Source organism: Branchiostoma floridae, chromosome 4 (genome assembly GCF_000003815.2).
Source record: "Branchiostoma floridae strain S238N-H82 chromosome 4, Bfl_VNyyK, whole genome shotgun sequence".
In the NCBI taxonomy this organism is placed as follows: Eukaryota; Metazoa; Chordata; class Leptocardii; order Amphioxiformes; family Branchiostomatidae; genus Branchiostoma; species Branchiostoma floridae.
The window spans coordinates 27,388,990-27,407,943 of NC_049982.1; the positions used below are offsets into that span (position 1 = coordinate 27,388,990).

The 18,954-nt window shown below is 46.6% G+C and overlaps 3 protein-coding genes across 3 annotated transcripts; 1 reads left to right on the top strand and 2 right to left on the bottom strand.

The window, feature by feature from the left end:
* Window positions 1-1,253: 1,253 nt before the first annotated feature.
* LOC118413711 lies at window positions 1,254-6,957 on the bottom strand. Its single transcript, XM_035817239.1, has 3 exons — window positions 6,868-6,957; window positions 2,210-6,437; window positions 1,254-1,479 (listed from the first exon to the last, which is right to left on the bottom strand). The coding sequence occupies exons 2-3, from the start codon at window positions 6,400-6,402 to the stop codon at window positions 1,254-1,256; spliced, it is 4,419 nt and encodes a 1,472-aa protein (XP_035673132.1). The 5' UTR covers window positions 6,403-6,437; window positions 6,868-6,957.
* A 966-nt stretch (window positions 6,958-7,923) lies between these two features.
* LOC118413425 (ribonucleoside-diphosphate reductase small chain-like) lies at window positions 7,924-9,131 on the top strand. Its single transcript, XM_035816792.1, has one exon. The coding sequence runs from the start codon at window positions 7,986-7,988 to the stop codon at window positions 9,018-9,020; it is 1,035 nt and encodes a 344-aa protein (XP_035672685.1). The 5' UTR covers window positions 7,924-7,985; the 3' UTR covers window positions 9,021-9,131.
* Window positions 9,132-11,324: 2,193 nt separating this feature from the next.
* Window positions 11,325-18,427, bottom strand: LOC118413424 (neurogenic locus notch homolog protein 1-like). The gene is made up of 10 exons (XM_035816791.1): window positions 18,300-18,427; window positions 16,371-16,757; window positions 15,762-15,851; window positions 15,462-15,575; window positions 14,497-14,721; window positions 13,929-14,060; window positions 12,940-13,059; window positions 12,259-12,372; window positions 11,905-11,982; window positions 11,325-11,542 (listed from the first exon to the last, which is right to left on the bottom strand). Exons 1-10 carry the CDS (start codon window positions 18,358-18,360, stop codon window positions 11,430-11,432), a joined length of 1,434 nt encoding a protein of 477 aa, XP_035672684.1. The 5' UTR covers window positions 18,361-18,427; the 3' UTR covers window positions 11,325-11,429.
* Window positions 18,428-18,954: the final 527 nt, after the last annotated feature.

The following is an 18,954-nucleotide window of genomic DNA, read 5'->3' on the forward strand; positions in this document are numbered from 1 at the left end:
GACCCGTGTCCGAATCACGGGAAACTTTATTTGTTAACGCTATTAAGTCCACGACATTTCAGAGAAGCTCCGTTTGGTAGACGGAGTAGTGCCTGCACTGCCAACTTTCCGCTTCTTCCCTGGGAGCCTTTGAGCGACAACACGACGTCGCTTGGGTTGGGGTGTTGGGATGACGTCTTCGCTCTCTCCGTCAGAAAGATCTTCACCACGGGCGGTGCGGCTCTTGTGACGTTGGATCACGGATAGCCGGGTCGGGTGCCTGATAGCGGCTTCCGGCGCATTGATGCGTGCCAGTCCCCTGGCAAAAGATTGCCAGCCGGTGGGATTGAACCCTTGTCTCTTTTGCATCGCGTCTCTAATCAAGTCGGACACATTTGAACCAGGGACCACTTGTTTGTTGTAGAGCAACTGTCCCTGATCGTTATAACCGATGATGTCTCCACCTTTGTGTTTGATGACGTTGAGCATCTGTCGTGCGCGAGCTTTCATGGTCTTGGGAAAGGCCTCCAGTATGCTCTGGTCTTCTTTACCGCCGGATGCGAGGGTGCTGGGAGACTTTCCATCCGTGTTGCCGTCCGTGGTAGCGGTGTTGGTGACGGCAGTAGGTGGGGACAACACCCTCACCGTCACTGGTTCTGTGCGACGCTTATCTCTGTACGTCAAATAACGCTGCAAGAGTTGTTGGTACAAGGTAGCTTTCTCGTCGTCCGGAAGATCGGGTCGTTCCATCACCGACTTCATTTCTTCGTCCAAGGTAACGGCGGTCTTGACCAGGGGAGAGGTCTGTTCTTGTTGCTTAGCCTGAATCGTTGAGAGCAATTCTTGCGGCACGAGTGCCATCTTTCTGCTGTGTTCCATGACGACAGAGCGGCGTTACTTCCGTCCACCTCCAAATAAGGAACTAATTGCAGAAATTATCGGACTGAGTAGAAGAGACAGGAACCCACCCTTCTGGATCAACGTCTGCCTTTTCTTGGTGAGGGGAACCTTCTTATCACCAAGCTGACGCAGAGTGGCTTTGTGCCGAGCCAGACCTTTCTTCTGGGCCGGTGTGAGACGAACGTTGCCCTTCAAGACGTTGTGCGTGCAGTCACAAATCGATTTCAAGAGATCGTTAGGGGCGGACGACAGGATGGCTTTTCGCAATTTCGGGTTGGCCTTGCTCAACACCCGGAGACAATCGGCGTGACGATGTAACCTCTTCGACATCTTCGGCAAAATGAGACCACGGTGTAGACGAACGGTACGTTTTATCACTTTCTCAGGTACACTTGGGGTTGTGGCGTCAGCATGTTGGTTCTCACGCGCAGGTCCTCAGGCGTTTCGGGATGGAGGTCAAGGAAGAGATGTCCGTACGTCGTCTTATTCACGGCGTCCTCGTAACACTCTCGAAGAAATTTACCGTGCCCCGGGTACATTTGCCGAGCTAACGTGGTGATCATGCTTTGATCCCTTGGCGATTTGAACAGGACGATGTAACTGGAGTTTAGAGAAATGGTTCTCAGGCCTTGAAAGAACAAATTCTGAACGAGAAAAATCACCGACAAGTCACGATGACGGCTGGCTCGGGTAAACAATTTCGTAACTCTTTGATCCGTGTCCTTGGCCGACTCAATCATGAGATCATCAATCACGAGCGCGTTTCGGCATGACGGCTTAATGACGTCATTCCAATTGTTGGGAAGGCCTTCTACGAACTGAACTTTTGAACCAAGTTTCGAAGTCAGCTCGCGGTGGAGTTTGTCCTGAAACTCCGAATAACACCACACCACGTGTTGAAAGGGACCGGGATCAATCCAACTGGCTCCCGTCGTCAGTAGTTTTTGAGCAAAATAAGATTTCCCAGAACCAGAACAGCCCGCTAGAACCATCCGACATGGATGGTGTATTCTCGCATCCATACCCGCAAATGACGTCAACTCTGCCCAGCAGTACTATTTATCTATCTATCTACTATACTATAATAATGACAAACAACGTTTCTGCGCATTTATTTCCAACAGAGGCGAGTCATGGCAGCAGCATTTCATCATCACACAATTGCTTTACAATATACATCTATGCGCATTATATGACACACTAGCCGCTCTAAATATCGAGAGGGAGAGTGGTGACCTTGTCATTCTTTACTTTTCGTTTGGGATAAAAGTACGAAAAGGCATCTCGAGTTTGCGTGTACGTGTGTATTTCGTTTTTGTGCACGCGAAACCCTTTGTTGATGCCCTGCCCGCTTCTCTTGGTCTGCAAGACGTTCAGGTACTTGAGGTGATTGATGACGTTACATCGTTTGCTCACTCCTTTGCAACTGAATTTGTCGTCATTCGCTTCATCTCCGCCGAAACAGTAATACGTTTTACTGCACAGACCGACAATACCGCTCCCGGACCATTCTTCTTTGAACAGCCCGGGGGTGCGCTTGTCGTAAGCCGCGTTCTGTTTGGTGTCTGTTCGGGGAAACCAGTCAGATTTCTCGCGGTCGTACGACTCCAGCATGTCCGGTTTGATCACGTCCTCCAGCTTGTCCGCCGAGATGGCAATGTAAGCGGAGTCCGTGTCCATTTCACAGTACTGGAAATCGGACACGTCCACGAACTTTAACATGAAGTCGTAGTAAAAGGAAAGCATACGCAATTTGGCGTATTGGTATACGAAGAAGCCAATTTGCATGGGAAGGTTAAACTTGATGGTGCGCTTTGCCGACTCAATTTCAAAGAAATTTTTGTCGTTGACCACGATCAGATGCCGAAACCGCGAAGTGTTGATCTTTCGAGTGGCGGTCACGACGTCTTGGCAATACTCGACGTCCGTTTGTTTTTCTTTGTTGGTGACCGTCTTGCCATAGCCAGAATTACCGATCAGCTTCATGGTGTCGGCGATGATCTTCTTGGTTTTGTCCTCGTCACCCTTACGTCTCGCATCGCTAACGGCATCTCCGAAAGCTTTAAAACTGGGTTTGGGTCTGTACTCCATCACCTGGTAGATGCGAGTGACCTTCAAGCCGTGGTCGAGATACCAGTTGAGTAAGGGCGAAGCCAAGAGGATCTTTTGACCGAACATACTACCGATGAGCGATCGCCTGGGTTTGGACATAATGCGATGATCCACGGCGTACTTCTTCATGTGCTCGCCAATGTCGTCGATGGAGATCTCGACGTTCTTAAATATCGGAGGCATTTCGGCGAAGCGCGACTTGAGATCCGCGGGGACCTCGATGTCGCATTCCACCGCTCCAAACAACTCCTTCGAGCGAACAGCCTGGAGGACGCGTTCACCGGTCATGTCGGGAAGATGTTCGGTGGGAGTCTTGCGGCCTTCCAAGAAAGACGCCAATCGGACGTCGGCTCTTACCAAGTTTCTCCATTGGCACTCCCACATCTCGATGACCGTATACCCACACGCTCGCAGGTACTCGGTCGTTTGGGCCGTTTCCGCCCGCAAAGTCGCGAAAGACTTGCCGCGACGATCGTTGAAGAATTGGCCTTTGGTCAAGGGACAGCGGTGACCGTGCCAATAGCAACCGTGAAACTGAAAGATTTCCCCGGTGTCGGAACAGAAACCGTCCACCGGAATTCGACGTGAACCGATGCGCTTCTCTGTGCTATTGAATTTGTGGCGAATGGCGAGATTCCGCTCTTGGGCCAGCCAGTCTAACCAGTCGACGGCCATTCGTCCCCACTGAGGTGTGGAATATTCTCTTTCGAACCCCGTGTCTTCCCGCCGCCGAATGTAATGACCGGATGGCATGTCTTGCATCAGGGCCCACAGATATAACGCATTCGCGTCGTAGCCAATGACCTTTTCACAAGGTTTCGGTTCCCTGCCCAACAATTTCATCTCGTCGGCCCTGATGTAGGTCTTACCCTTCTCGTGGTACCTATGAAAGATGATGCTGGGTCCCCCCACTATGTTGTCTTTATACAATCTGTACACATCCTCATTGTCTGGAAGAGTAAAGTAAGTATCGTGTGGTAAGTTCATAAAGAGGTACTTAAGTGTAAGGCCCGGGACGCTAATGCCATCCTTAAACATGTCTATACCTTTGTCCTGGTAGAACTCTGTCATCTTCTGCACGGCTTCCACCATGGGGCTAACGTCCTTGTTGTTGTACCATATTAGGAAGTCCCTCATGGTCGTCATGCCCTGCTCTTCCCACACGCGCTGACAGTACAGATAGTCCTCCTCCGAGATGTCGGACTGTCGCAGGTTACTATGGAAGGCGGCTCGTGGTGGTAGCTGCGTGTGCTCCAACTTGTCCAAGCTGTCCATCCATTCGTACGGGAAGAATCCCTTTGTCTCCTGGCAGCCGTACGCCTTCAGCAGGATAGAGTAGGAGAAGCCCGGAGCCACATAATTGATGAGATCCAGGAATTTGAGGTCGTCCGTTTCAATCGACATGTACGTGTTGTTCTTCTTGATGGGTCGGAGTTTGTTTGTAGATCGCAACAGCAGCGGGAGGAACACTTTTTTGATGGCGTTCAGGTCATACTTCCCACCGTTGAAACTAAGGACCACCAGCTGACTCATGTACTTGGTCAGTTCCTCAATCAGTTTGGTCATGTAATGTTCTTTCCGGCGTTTTTCTTTTCGCTTCGCCTTGTCTTGCGGGGATTCTCCTTCCGTTTCTTCATCCTCTTCTTTTTCCTCTTTCTCCAAATCCCTTTGCCGAATTTCTTCCATCTTGTCCAACGCCCAGCGGAATTTTTCCAACAGAAGGGAGTACGCCTTACGACTGATTTGCTGTAGGAAATTCAACAAGTCTTCAGCCACTTTTGTCGGGTCGCCTTCGGACACGAAACATTCTGGGTCGGTGTATTCAGGGACATTTGAGCAGACGCTCACGCTCAAGAGTTCGTGCGCCGCCTCCCACGTCATCTTGTCCGTCTTTTGATCAGTCAGTGGTTTTAGAAGACATTCTATATCGAAGCAGGCGCGGTAGGGATAGTAACGATCTTCTTCGGGGACGACGATCCCTTCGTCCTGCAGCTTTTCAAAGATGGTCTGCGGTAGATGGTAGGCGCCCCCCGGATACACCTTGGTCACCTTACCGTCGCACGTGCGAATGTGGGCTTCGCAATTGCCGCGGTGCGTCCACCTCTTTCCACATTGCGGACACGCGTACGACTTGGCGTAAGCCTTAAAATCCTTTATGTAACTGTAATGGTGCTCGCAGAGATTCAGGTACATCGTATTATTGTGTGTAGACAGGGGACGCCTCACCAACTCCGCAAAGAAATCGTCATCTTCGGCGCCTTCATCGTTATTGTGCTGAAGGGCATAGACGTACACGTCGACCTCAAACAATCTCTCTATGTCCTCCAAATGTTTGAGAGACACGCCTTTGAACTGTTTAGCCGTCTTACCCATCCACGCCAGGTACTCTTTGAAGAGGCTCTTGGTCGTCCTTTCCAGCTTGGTGCGATCGCATTGCCGATGGAGTGCCAGGCATCGGAAAAAGCAGAGCTTGTCCGTGTACGGGCCAACTCTATCGCCTAGAAGAGCGATGATGGACCTGCTGTTCTTGATGTAGTCTGTCAGCGTTCCAGGGGCACCGATCGGATGGTCCTTGATTTTGTTCACGTAAAACATGACGTTCACCATCTTCTGCAGGACGGACTTACTGTTGGGGCGCTCCTGCCGCGCCTTCTCCATGTGATCGACCTGTTCGATCTTGTCCAGGAACCGTCGGACACCATCCTCGTTTTCCACTTGGACGGGTTCTGGTAAAAATCCGTTATTATTTTCACAAGGGTAAAAATATCGCAGTGCCCCCGTTTCCCCGTCCTGGAGGATGAACCCGAACGATAGGTTGATCTTAAAGACTGTTTGCTGGTCGCCAAAGATGGCCCATACGTTGTCGGCCAGATCGCTAGGATTTTCGGACTCCAGTCGAAAGTTGTACGTGTCCTGGATGTTTTGGCCCCGCTTGAACTGCGTCCTGATCATAGACCATTTCTGCCGGTACAGATTCTGAACGGCCACGTCTTCGTGCTGGGGAATCAGCTCTTCCGATACGTCCTCCGGATCTTCCTCAAAGGGAAATGCGTCGTCGTGTCCTGCGGGTTGGATGTGGCGTCGTTTCGCTCTGGGCCCGGCCCCGTCTGCGGAGGAAACTCTCTTCCGTGGTCGGGAGGTAGACGCCACGGGGTGTGTGGCTTCCCGGTGCGCCTGCAGGGCTCGGGCCGTGTCAAACGCCACGTTACACGGCCGGCACCAGAACGTGGGAGCCGGCTTGGGTTTATCGTGCAGCCGCCGATGTTGTAGTAGATTGTCCCGTCTAGGAAACTTTTTGCCGCAAAAATCGCACTCGTGCGTGGGTGCGGTCGGGTCGTGGGACTTTTGATGACGGGTGAGACTACGTTTTTGGGCATAGGTTTTTCCGCACGTATCACAAGTAAACGCCATGACTAGTTGACTGTACTCTTGATCATTGGTGAGTTCTGAAAGAACATAGAGTTTTGTTTAAAGCGCTGAATTCGTACCAGTGCTTTTGCTAGAGTGACGACCGCACACTCATCAGTATTCCATGACAAACAAAGAAAGGGCTTCTATTGTATCGGTAATCTTTTGTGACCGAACAAAACTGGTTTGCGGGTACGGAATACATGTTTTGGTAAAGTGGAGAAAAACGTTCGGTACAAAAACTGTGACACACGTACTGTTACGTTTCAAAGTTGGTAATGACATACGTAGCATTCGTCATAACATTGCGTATCACATAATCTAGCGCGTATTTTTTTACTAAAAGAATTTTACTGAAGACATGACACAACAACAACAAGAGTTTTCGTAACGTTCTCACACGAATCCCCTAGTGTCAAACATAACACGATACTCCACACGAAAGCTAAACAAAAATGACAGACTTACCGGTCGATGGCTGTCCAGCTTGCGGAGGTGGCCGGCGCGGAAGAGAGAGATATCAGTAGAGCCGAGACGTCCTCGCAGTTCCCATGCCGATGGTCAACTAAATTTCGCCCTGGCTCTTGGAGTTTTATAGAGATCTAGAACAATAGGTGGTGTCAGGGGTTTCCCCCACATCCCGGAAAATATGCACGGCGTCTGGGACATGATGCACGAAGACAAAAGGCACAATTATCAGGGCATTGTTTTCGGCGTGGGAACAGATCTTATATTCATTTTCGGCCCTTTCAACAACTGATGAGTTGGTACCCCCGTAGGGATGTGCGTGTGTAACCATGGTGATATCATAACAGAGTTGGTGGGAAAGACGGTACAATTATCAGGGTATTGTTTTCGGCGTGGGAATAGATCTTATATTCATTTTCGGCCCTTTCAACAACTGATGAGTCGGTACCCCCGAAGGGCTGTGTACGTGTAACCATGGTGATATCATAACAGAGTTGGTGGGAAAGACGGTAAGTCATCAATCAGTGCCGTTCTCAGAAGGATGAACGCCGCGACCACCCTTAAGACCAGACCACGATCAAAGACGGTTCCCGAATTGAAACAAAAGACGTAAACTAGGCATTGTTTATGGCGTGAGAAGCAACCAACGGTCGGCGGAAATATGCACTCGATAATACCGCAGGGATATGAACTAAAAGGGATGCGGATAAAAAGGATAATCATAACGCTACCGACAAAAGAATAATTCAGAACAACACAATACCTATCGCAATACCTACTCCGAAGCTACTCCGGGGCAAGACGTATAGCGACTCCAAAGCAATGATTCAATGCATGTATGTGCATGGCATATGTTCACACGTGATACTTACCTTTACGTTCAAATAGGTTCATTAGTATGTGACATATAACGATGAAGCCGCCCGGATTATGCGACCCCTTCAGGCTGACCTTTGTTTCACCCCGACTTGAGCTAAGAAATTACGTATCCCCCCTAAACTCTGTATATCTGGACCAATCAGAGTACCGACTCGTCTGAAGCAAATGTAAATATGCAAATACATGGTGCCAGACCAGATAAAAGGTCTTCCTTTTTTTGCTAACAGGACCGCCGCAAGATGCTTCCAGCGCAGTCACCGAAGCCTAAGCAGTCCGTACTGAAGGTCTCTGTAGACCGAGAGATGCAGTGTGAGCCCCTACTGCGTGAAAACCCCAGACGCTTCGTCATTTTTCCCATCCAGTACCGCGACATCTGGCGCATGTACAAGAAGGCCGTAGCATCATTCTGGACAACGGAGGAAGTAGACCTCTCCAAGGACTTCGAGCATTGGGAGAGTCTGAATGGCAACGAAAAACACTTTATCAAACACGTCCTGGCGTTTTTTGCAGCTAGTGACGGTATCGTGAATGAAAATCTGGTAGAGAGATTCACCAAAGAGGTGCAGGTGACTGAGGTAAGGTGCTTCTATGGCTTCCAGATTGCCATTGAGAACATTCATTCTGAAATGTACAGTCTCTTAATCGACACCTACGTGAAGGATCCGCATGAAAGAGAGCATCTGTTCAGTGCCATTGAGACCATACCTTGTGTAAAGAAGAAGGCTGACTGGGCCCTTAGATGGACCGGAGACGAGAAAAGCACTTTTGGAGAGCGTGTGGTTGCGTTTGCCGCTGTGGAAGGGATATTTTTCTCCGGGGCCTTCGCAGCAATATTCTGGTTGAGGAAAAGAGGGCTCATGCCGGGTCTAACTTTCTCTAATGAGCTGATCAGTAGAGACGAGGGTCTGCACGCCGACTTTGCCTGTCTTATGGTCAGCTATCTGATCAATAAGCCTAGTCAAGAGCGCATTCACCAGATTATCGACGATGCTGTTAAGATTGAGCAAGAGTTCCTGACGGAAGCTCTTCCTGTGAAGCTGATTGGGATGAATCAAGACCTGATGAAACAGTACATCGAGTTTGTCGCTGATAGGCTGCTGGGCGAACTCATGTGCAGTAAGCTTTACAACAGCGAGAACCCCTTTGACTTCATGGAGAACATTTCTCTGGAGGGAAAGACCAACTTCTTTGAGAAAAAGGTGGGAGAGTACCAGAAGATGGGGGTTATGTCCTCCTCTGAACAGCAGAAGTTCACGCTGGATGCTGACTTTTGAAAGTACAGAATAAAAGAACGGAAAAAATCAAACGGTCATTGTCATCTTTATCTTATACGATAGAGACTTAGAACCAGGCCAAATAAGGACATGTCTTTCACAATTGGGGAGGGGGAGGTTCATTTGGGGTGGGGTGGGGTTGTCGTAGTTACCTTGCTCCGCCTGAATATATGATATCTGACCCCTTACCTGCGCCGCCTGGATAAATCATATTTGACCTCTGACCTGCTATACCTGAATAAATGATATATATGACCCCTGACCTGCTGCGCCTGAATAAATTATATCTGACCTCTGACCTGCGCCTGAATAGATAATATCGGCAGGCGATGACCTTTGACCTGCGCCTGCTTGCGCCTGAATAAATGATACCAGCGTGTTGACTATATACTACTTATGTATGTTTACCGTGGTCATGCCCGAAGACTAATATCCCATGGTTGTTGAGAAGCTGCGCCAGTATGGGACCGAGGACTCCACAGTGGCTTCCCCGTCCGTGAGACAAGAAGAGCAATGCTCTAGAACAAGGCAAAGTAACTATATTAGGATCTGTGACGGTTACAACAATAACACACACACACACACAAACAAACAAACACACACGCAAACATACTTACACACACACACACACACAAACAAACAAACACACACACACACACACATACCACACACACACATACACACTCAGGTAACAAGGTAGGGCCGACGCAATCTTTGGTGTTAGATAAGTGTTTTGTACTTTGACCTGTTATAGGTATTGTCCATCAGCCAAATGACTTTATATTAGAAGCTAGGTAAGAATCAGAATCGTGGTTTTGATCGAAATGACGCACCTGAGTTTCTGTGTGGGTTCCCATGTCCTACAGTACAGGTATTGTCCGTCTGAGTTTACAATGTGCGGTACGGTACTGTAGCTCACACCCTGAGGCGTACGGCGGTCCGGATCTGCACCGGTCACAGAGGCCATTTTACGTCACACTGATCAAACATTAACGTGTTGACCTCTGTCACACATTCCACGGGGATCGTGAGCTTAAATTCATACATAACATCTGATTTAGTTATTTAAACAAATTAATTTTTTTCTTTAACAATGGCATCTAAAATGTTGACTTGACATCCCGACATGACATGGGGAACAAAATGTTCTGGATTGGAAGTGAGAATTTTTAAAAAGTCAAAATTTGCGTCTTATTCTTAAGGACCACTGTGTTTGGTCATTAGGCCATATACAGTTTGTAATAACAACTGGCTGTAAAAAGAGGTCTCTGAACTCTTGGTGTAAAGTTGAATCGTTTTAAGGTCTGATGACGTTTGGGTTCTTTGTTTACGTGTTAGGCCATATATAGCAAGTATATTTTATTAATGGCATCAGCTCGCTCATTCCTTTTCACCTAATTGACGAGAGATTACCGAAATGAGCAAATATGTCTTTTTGTAGCCTTAGTGATTGTACCTGTAGAAATAACGCTACCTTGGTAGCCATGACTGTATTTGTTATAAGTGAAACTTACTGGATAGTTGTGTAAATGTGGCACCAATATGGACGCCATGAGTGTAGTTACCAACTTGCATTGGTAAGTAATAACAGTTTACCACACTAGTGTCACTTTTACTACACCGGTGCACATCTTGAATACTGTAGCCATCTTGTTTTTGTAACATGCATTATCATAATACAGCCACTAAGCATAATACCGCCAAATAAATCGGCGATGAATTTAAAGAGATCTACAAGTGCAGCAACAGTAATTTTCGAAGTATGCACACTTCAGGCATCCACGTGTTCAACACATTTTCAAAAACGTTTCGATAACAGTGCATTCGAAGACAACAAGGCCAAAAGTTTTCAGTTCCTTTTCGGGGCAAGCGAGGCTCGTCGTGGGACAAACACTCTGCTTTCTCTGCTTTCTCAACCGTCGCCATTAGTTCCTGTGGGCGTCTCCACAAACCAGCTGTCAGCCAATCAGAGAATAGGCCATTCACGTTTCAAAAGGGATCTCGCAAAGGCTGAAGGTATATAATGATCTCACTAATATTTATAAGCAGGGCGGTCAGGAACTAATGGTGCCGGTTAAGAAAGCAGAGTACAGACAACAGGCGGTTTCGCCATTGGATGTCTCTGCGTAGGAGAATGAGATAACGTATTACTAACCGGATATCGAAATTTATACTTTGATATTTTTTTTCACTTCTACGTTTTTACTAATTATTGTAAAAAGTATGAGGAAAAATGGACAGGTGAGCATGATTTTCCTGCAGGTGGTTTATTGATGTAACGTATTCTATTTCCATGTGGTGCTTCTATCTCTATTTAGACTCTAAATCAGGCAAAATCACTAAATTTCAAGGCGTGCATAAAGCAGCCATTGGCTGGTCGTCGTCAAGTCGGAGGCCCTGGATGTGACGTCACTCAGGCCTGCATGAAAAGGCCGCCACGCCTTCAGGGGTGCAGTTTAAGCCATCCGGACAGGAGGCGCTGCTGCACTGGTAAGGCAGCCCCCGGGTGGTGGAAGATGGGTCTAGATGCACACAGTGCTCATAAGGGTGAATTTGTTGATATTTTGTCATGCAAAGGTGAACGTTGTCGATGGGTACTGTACGTTACAGTATGCGTTTTAAAGAATTATGCGTATATGAAAAAAAAATTAATGTAACATTTTCATAAAAGTTAAAAGGACTGGCTACATGGAATCATGGCATCCACACATGTATCTATAAATAGCTTACCATTCATATGAGTATTCATGTAGAGTGTTTTGCAAAGCTACTTGAAAATGATGAATGCTATCGAAATATTATTAGAAATGGCGTTAGCAACTAAATTATTCTGAACACTGATATACGTAACAACTATCATAGTATGTAATGAACGTTTACTCACGAACGCAGACGAAGTAGAATGTAAAGTCCTGGCAGACGAACCCAAGAGGACACTGGACTTGGGAACACCAATCCGTTTCTGTATAATAATGATAACGATAGTAATTATGATAATAATGACAATGATAATAATAATAATGACGATGATGGTGGTGATGATGATGATGATGATGATAATAATAATACTAATGATAACAATGATAATAATAATAAGTCTGGTAGAGACTACATTAGTAGTAGGCAGTCAATCGACTGTAGTAAACACCCTGAGAACGATTACTGAAGAGTAACCGAAACGCTAACCAACGGTTTTCCGCAGGCTTTGTTACAAGAACCATGTTCCTGACACACCAACCTGACTCGCAGTGGTTTCCTTGGTAACCGATCGGGCATTGACAGGTGTAGGAGTTGATGCCGTCATGGCAACTCCCGCCATTTTGGCACGGGCCGGAGGCACACTCGTCAATGTCTATGGAAATGCGTATAAGAACAGGGTTGTCATTAAAATGCATGTCATAAAACAACAGCTAGGGGCATCTAGTGTGTGTACGTATCGAGTTGAGTATAAATGATCGTATAAAAGCATATAAACAAAGATATAAGAGTATGACAACTACCGGATATGGCCAAAATTTGAAGGAAATATCCAATAGATTACTTTGAAAATTTCAGTTGACCCAAGCATCAGGAATCTTGTCTATTGTGACCATTATCTTCATGTCTTTGTGTGGTCACAGCATGCAGGTTTAGCACTTTTTCCGCAGTATTTCACCTTAGAGGGGCAAAATTCAGTCCAGAATGGTATACTTATGTCTGCAGTACAGCCTATATAGTATACGCAGAATCCCAACTGCAGCCTCGTTCTGGTGCCATGACCCCGGATGGCCCCGGGAAGTCCAACATGGCCGCCATAATTGGGATTAACTCTATTGCACGATTTGTTCCTGAAGTGTTATCTTTTACGGAAGAGAGAGAATTTACTGAACGTGCGATTCCAGGAAGCACTGTGTATCTTGAGAACTACAGCAGTACTTACCTATCTCACAAGTCTTCCCGTCCAACCCGGCAGGACAGTCGCAGAAGGCGGCAGAGTCGTTGAAGCAGGACGTGCAGACGCCGCCGTTCTGGCAGATGTTCTGCCCGCACGGTTTCAGGTCTGAAATTATTATCATCTTTGTTATCGGGTGTATTTGCAGCCAGTAGGTACCCATTGTGTTGAGTAATGAGGCTGATTAACGTGGTCGAGACACCTCCTCGAGCACCGGACCCCCGTTTTACGTCCCTCGATTTCGTGGAATGTTTCGTGAGACTACAGCATCTGGTCGTACTTGGTTGGTCTCCCATCCAAGAACTATTATTAATAATAACCAGACTACGCATTGCTTAACTTCCGAGATCGAGGGACCGGGTGTACCAAAGACAAAGTTGCCCGTGCAAAGTGCAGATGCTTAGGGGTGGTGCCCAACTCCATTTCTGTAGCCATTAGGCCACACATTTGTGCAAGTCACTACAGCAGGGGACTAGTCCGCTGGTAGTGATGTGTGTTTAACTCCCATACTCTGTTCCAAATGCTGAGTGCTAAGCAGAGAAAGCAGCATGTGCCATTTTTGAAGTCTTTGGTATGACTCGGCCGGGGATCGAACTCACGACCTACCGAATGCAAGGCGAACACTCTATCCACTCGGACATTCTTTCATATATCAAGTAATATTTCGCTGTCAGTTAGGCTGATTCATGGTCTACGACTTTGCTCAATCGCAGTTCAAACAGTAAAACATCTTATTCTGGTAACTATGAAATCTTTCAGCTTACAATTTCCTCATTGCCGTTTTGTCCGAACTCATTCTATTTTTCTGTCATTCCAACTGACAGTCAAATGTTCATTGGTAACATATGTAACCATCGTGGATTTTGCTTTCGACTGATGTGCTGTCGGTGTCATTATTCCATCATTTCTTTTCCATTCTGAGTAGTGTTTTTGTGTGAATTTTACTAAATTAGGTGCAAAATACAGACTTGATTTACCATCTTGGCAGATGTAGTTGTGCTGTTCCGTGCACGGTGCTGTCTTGGCCAGGAAGCTGTCCGAGCTGTCCAGGAGAACACACAGGTCATCACAGGGAGCGGCGGGTTCACTGGCAGACCACTGCAGGGGGACTGGTGGATGGTGGACAAAAATTCATGAGCTTCCGACGTGGTTGTTTATAAGTATTTTGTAAAAAGATATTAGGCATTGCGCATGACAGCATTGTCTCAATGATTTTCGTGAATGGAATGTGTCGGTTCCTTTTTCTATCGGCATGATCAGGATCTATCAAGAATAAGCCTTTCCATAGAGGTTATCACGCATGCGTGGGTGAGAGGAACTCTGGGTAATATGTCAAAGTTGAAGGCCTTCAGACCTAAACAGTCTCGTCTCTACCGTTGTTTTGATTTGTGTAACAATGTCCGGAACGTAGTGGCGCCTGGAAAATGGCGGAATTTTTACGTTCTGGGGCCTTCAACTTTGACATATTACACAGAGTTACTCTCAGCCGCGCGTGCGTGGTAACCTCTGTGAAAAGTACGGCCAGTGGGCTTCAATTTGAAGTACCTGATAAAGGAGCCCCGTGACTGTAGAGAAACACCGCCGGTGCTGTTTTGAAGGCCAGCCAGTTCGACACGCCGGAGGTAGCCGCGATCTTGTCAGCGAGGAAACTTTGCTGCTGCTGGTCTGTTATATCCACCAGGTGTCCGTCCTGAGCTCGGCAGGCTCGGGCCGCGTCAGGGTGGGCAGCAGATGTGGGGGAGAACAGGTAACATTCTCCGGCAAAGAGCACTGGCATTTGTGAAAAAGAAAAGTTAGCAGACATTTAGTTTCGATTCAATTTACTATACTCATATAGTAAGGTTCTAACACGACCAGGATTGTACTCACTTTTCTGAGTCTTGCTGCTACTTATAGCCGATGTAGGTGGCGCTGTAGCAGCGAGAATGCCGTCCCAAACGTGGCTCAGTTTGTTTCCCCCCTTGTCGCTGTTCATGACTGGAGCTGAGCCACGTTTGGGACGGTATTCTTGCTGCTGCAGAGCCACTTACACCGGCTATAAGTAGCAGCAAGAATCAGATCCAGTTATTCTAACGCCGATGATGGTGTCTGACAGACATCGATGTTCAGAATTCGCTTTGTTGTTGAGCACCTATTATAAGATGTAACACGAAGTAATGGGGACCTGAAGATGGACCAGAAGATTCTTCTTCTTCTTTTTTATACGTGCTTAACCTCATTAGGCTAAGGACTGCAAGCACGGTACGTAAGGCGTACACAGGACTGTAAGTTTTGATCCACTCACACCGGGAAGGTTCCCTATACTCTTTCCGATAAGACTGGAGGGTTCTTTTATGCGCGTGAGATTCAAAATGTCCATCAAGATGAAAGTCAGTATCAACATAAGGACTTTAAAAAATGCTATGGGGGACAGAGATCATACATGAGCAACATACACGTCGCTGTTTGCTTTGCTGCTGTTCGAGTGAAAGCAAAAGAAAACCTTACCGTATGGCCGATAAATGTCCTACCCATTTCACAGTTCTTCCCGGTGACATCTTCAGGACAGGCACAGCTGTAGCCGTTCACGTGATCGAGGCAGGTCCCTCCCAGCCAACAAGGGTTGCTCGCACACTCGTCTATGTCTGAATCATAGTAAACAAAGACTCAAAGATGATTATAGAATCTGATGAACCATAACATTAGAAGCTTAAGTGTCTTACGCAGTTACCATGTCAACCGATGTAAATGATTAGAACCTAGGATGTGCACAATCGTTGATGTCAGCTTATACTTGCATATGTTGCTTTAACAGAAAAACGCTCGCTGACCTTGATCACAGTTGTGTCCGGTCCAGCCGTCCTCACAGGTACACGTCGAACCGTCTGTACATGTTCCGTGGACACAGACACACGCAGGGGCTGGAGACAGAGATGTGTAACACTAGTTCACCTTTATCAGCGGGGTAACCTTTATCCGTTGCTTTTTTAAAAAATGGGGTATTTAGGAGCATCATGTCAACGGACGGTGGTTTCAAAGTACAATATATTAAAAACATTGCATTTTGATTAAACAACGGATTTAAGTTAGCCCAATACTTAACATCATTGCAGTTTGATATAAGAATGGATATAGGTTATCCCACGGATAAAGGTGAACTAGCGTTACATCAAGTTTGTCATTGGCTCCGAGAACGAAACGAAGCACAAGGTACAGACTGGGACGGATTTTCAGTGCTGTCCACTGCTGTATGTTTCACCCCTCCTAGCCCCGTCCAGTCTCTGCCAAGTCATCATCAATTGTTATGTCCTTAATAATTCAAATTTCATGCGTCTTCTGACCTTATATGTCGGATCAAAACCCCCACCCTCACCCCGGCAAAGGAAAAAAAAGAGAAGTTGACATTGTCTTTTGATACGACATCGAGGCTACATCCTCACCTGCACACAGCGCGTACATGTTGTTGTAGTTCCCTCCTTGCAGGCCTGCGGTCTGAGTGTCATAATCCACTCCGTACGCACCGTACAAACTCCAGCCAGGGATGTACACAAAGGTGTCATCAAGCGGCTGACACTGACTGCCAGCCCCGTCCGTGTGTCCACACAGCTCACTCGAGAGAGCCCCGAACGTTGTACATTCGGCATGGTGAAACGTGATGCAGTCTGATGCCCACAGGTAGGTACACCCATCCTCACCTGTCCGGTAGCCTGGGTACCTCATCCCCGCCGCTTCACACGTGGCTTTCACGTTAGCATTGGTCATCTGTCCTGTCGCACGAATCTTCCAAAAGGACCAGGTGTCAATCGTGGCCAGGTACACCTGTTGGCCTGAAAAGAGCGAGACATCTTGTAATGACCAAATAGCACATGTATTATTTAGATGACGGTTAGGCCACACCGACTTCATCTTCAATATGGATGACATCCTCTGGAGACTCCAAAACTAATGCGCGCGGGCGAAAAAAACACGAAAAAACAAAACAGAAAAAATAAAAAAATTGCTGCTAAACCACAGGACTAAATATCCAGAACATTTTCCCCAGGGTTTGTTTGTCTTATGTTCACCTCCAGTCAGACTGTGCGAGACAATCGTCGCCATTTCAACCATGTTTGTATTGCCATTCTTGTTTAAATAGGGAACAAGGTAGCCTCCGTCGCAGACTTTGAGCGGACTGGCTTTTTTCAGGAGGCGTGGCCTCTGGTTCGCGATTTTCAACATTGGCTAGCCGGGAAAGGGAGTTTGCCGTGGAAAGGATTTTACTCGATCTCGAAGCCTGCGCGCAACGAGCTATGCACGCAACCGCTCAAGGCAAGGTTACGCTTTGAGCAACGTTACCGTGTGAGTAATGTGCGTTGAGACGTGCACCCTCCCTGCTCTTGCCATTTCTTCCCCACGTTTTCAGAAAAAACATGGCGGACGTGGCCTCCAAAAAGCACGACAAATAACACTTACGACGGGTTGGGCCCTTAGCGTTGAATTAAGTAGACGATATATATCAAATTATCTCAAAAATAGGGACTAAGACATGACTCCACAGAAGGTAATAAGTCCTTACTTCTGTGTTGATATATTTTTCAATCGGGTTGCGGTGTAACCATACAGATATCCGTTATTTTAACTATATTTGTACTCATTACATTGAAGCGAAATATTGATTTAACATAATCAAATGAATACCAAATCATTCGAAAAATGTAATTCTACATGAAGATATCACAAACGTTTTAACATACATTGAAGCGAAATATTGATTGAACGTATTTGAATGAACACCAAAGAAACAAAGTCGTCACTCTTCTACCACGAGCACTGAATAGCGATTTGATTTAGGAACGGAGATAGCCTGCCACTAGCACAAAATGAAACGGTTCAACTGTAGTTTTCACGGCTTACGTGTACGTTTGCCTTGGCATCTTCGGACGCGAAGAAAATATCTTTTACGTAATTGCATGATTATAGATTACCGAATCCTAGGAACAACATCGAGAGGACAACATTTACTTATAGATCGGTAAAGATTGGAATTTGCTACCTAGAGATTTCACGATTGTCTCTGATACGCGATTGTTTAAGAGGATGGTAGTCCAATTTTACGGATTTTAATGGTTTTTAGTGTATATGCCATATGTGCCCTCTGACCTCACTCGTGATTTTAGACTTGGTGTATATATTTGTATGTAAGTCTGATCTGTATCTAATAGTATGTTATTGTATCCGTTTATGTATTTGCATATACTCTATGTGTTTTTATTGTATAAACCCTGGAAGATGTAGCTCAATCTGAGCCAAAGGGCATCTAAATAAACTCAGTATAATTAATACTTTGGCATCGATTCCGGACGAAATGCTGGTACAAAATATGTACTCACCGACTGAAGCGGAGGGCAGGGTGCATACTGCCGCGAGGAGGAGCAGAAACTTCCACATCATTGCCGTATGTTATGTCAGTCTCGACTGCCTGGACAGAGTTCTGGTGACAACAGTATATACCTAGTCTGTGTAACGCCAACAATGTAGGGTGGGCCGTATAGAAGCGCGACTAAACCAGGCTAGTTTAGTACACCGTGTTGTTAACGGTAGTTCTGGGTGATTAACGGCGCATTAATTATTGTAGGTCAGAGTTGACAGGCACCGAATCAAACGTTGTTGACTTGACAACTTCGAGATGTTGCAAAGTTTTGATTAAAAATGCCTCCGCTTACTTGTGTTGCGATGGGACCTGGACGATAATAGCTTGGAAGAAAAAATGCCTCAGTTTACTTGTGTTGCCATGGGACCTGGACGATAATAGCTTGGAAGAAAAAATGCCTCAGTTTACTTGTGTTGCCATGAGACCTGGGCGGTAACAGGTTGGATGTGTAGTAGAGTAGTAGTAGTAGACTGGTTTGTAAAGCAAGCGTATATACGCATAACAGGCCTCCAAGCAGTCTGGGAGGCTGAATTGCTAGTCTCTACCAGACTCCGGATCGCTGGAAAAATCGTAGAAATGGAACAAATAGAGGAGTAAGCCGGCCAGAGGAATAT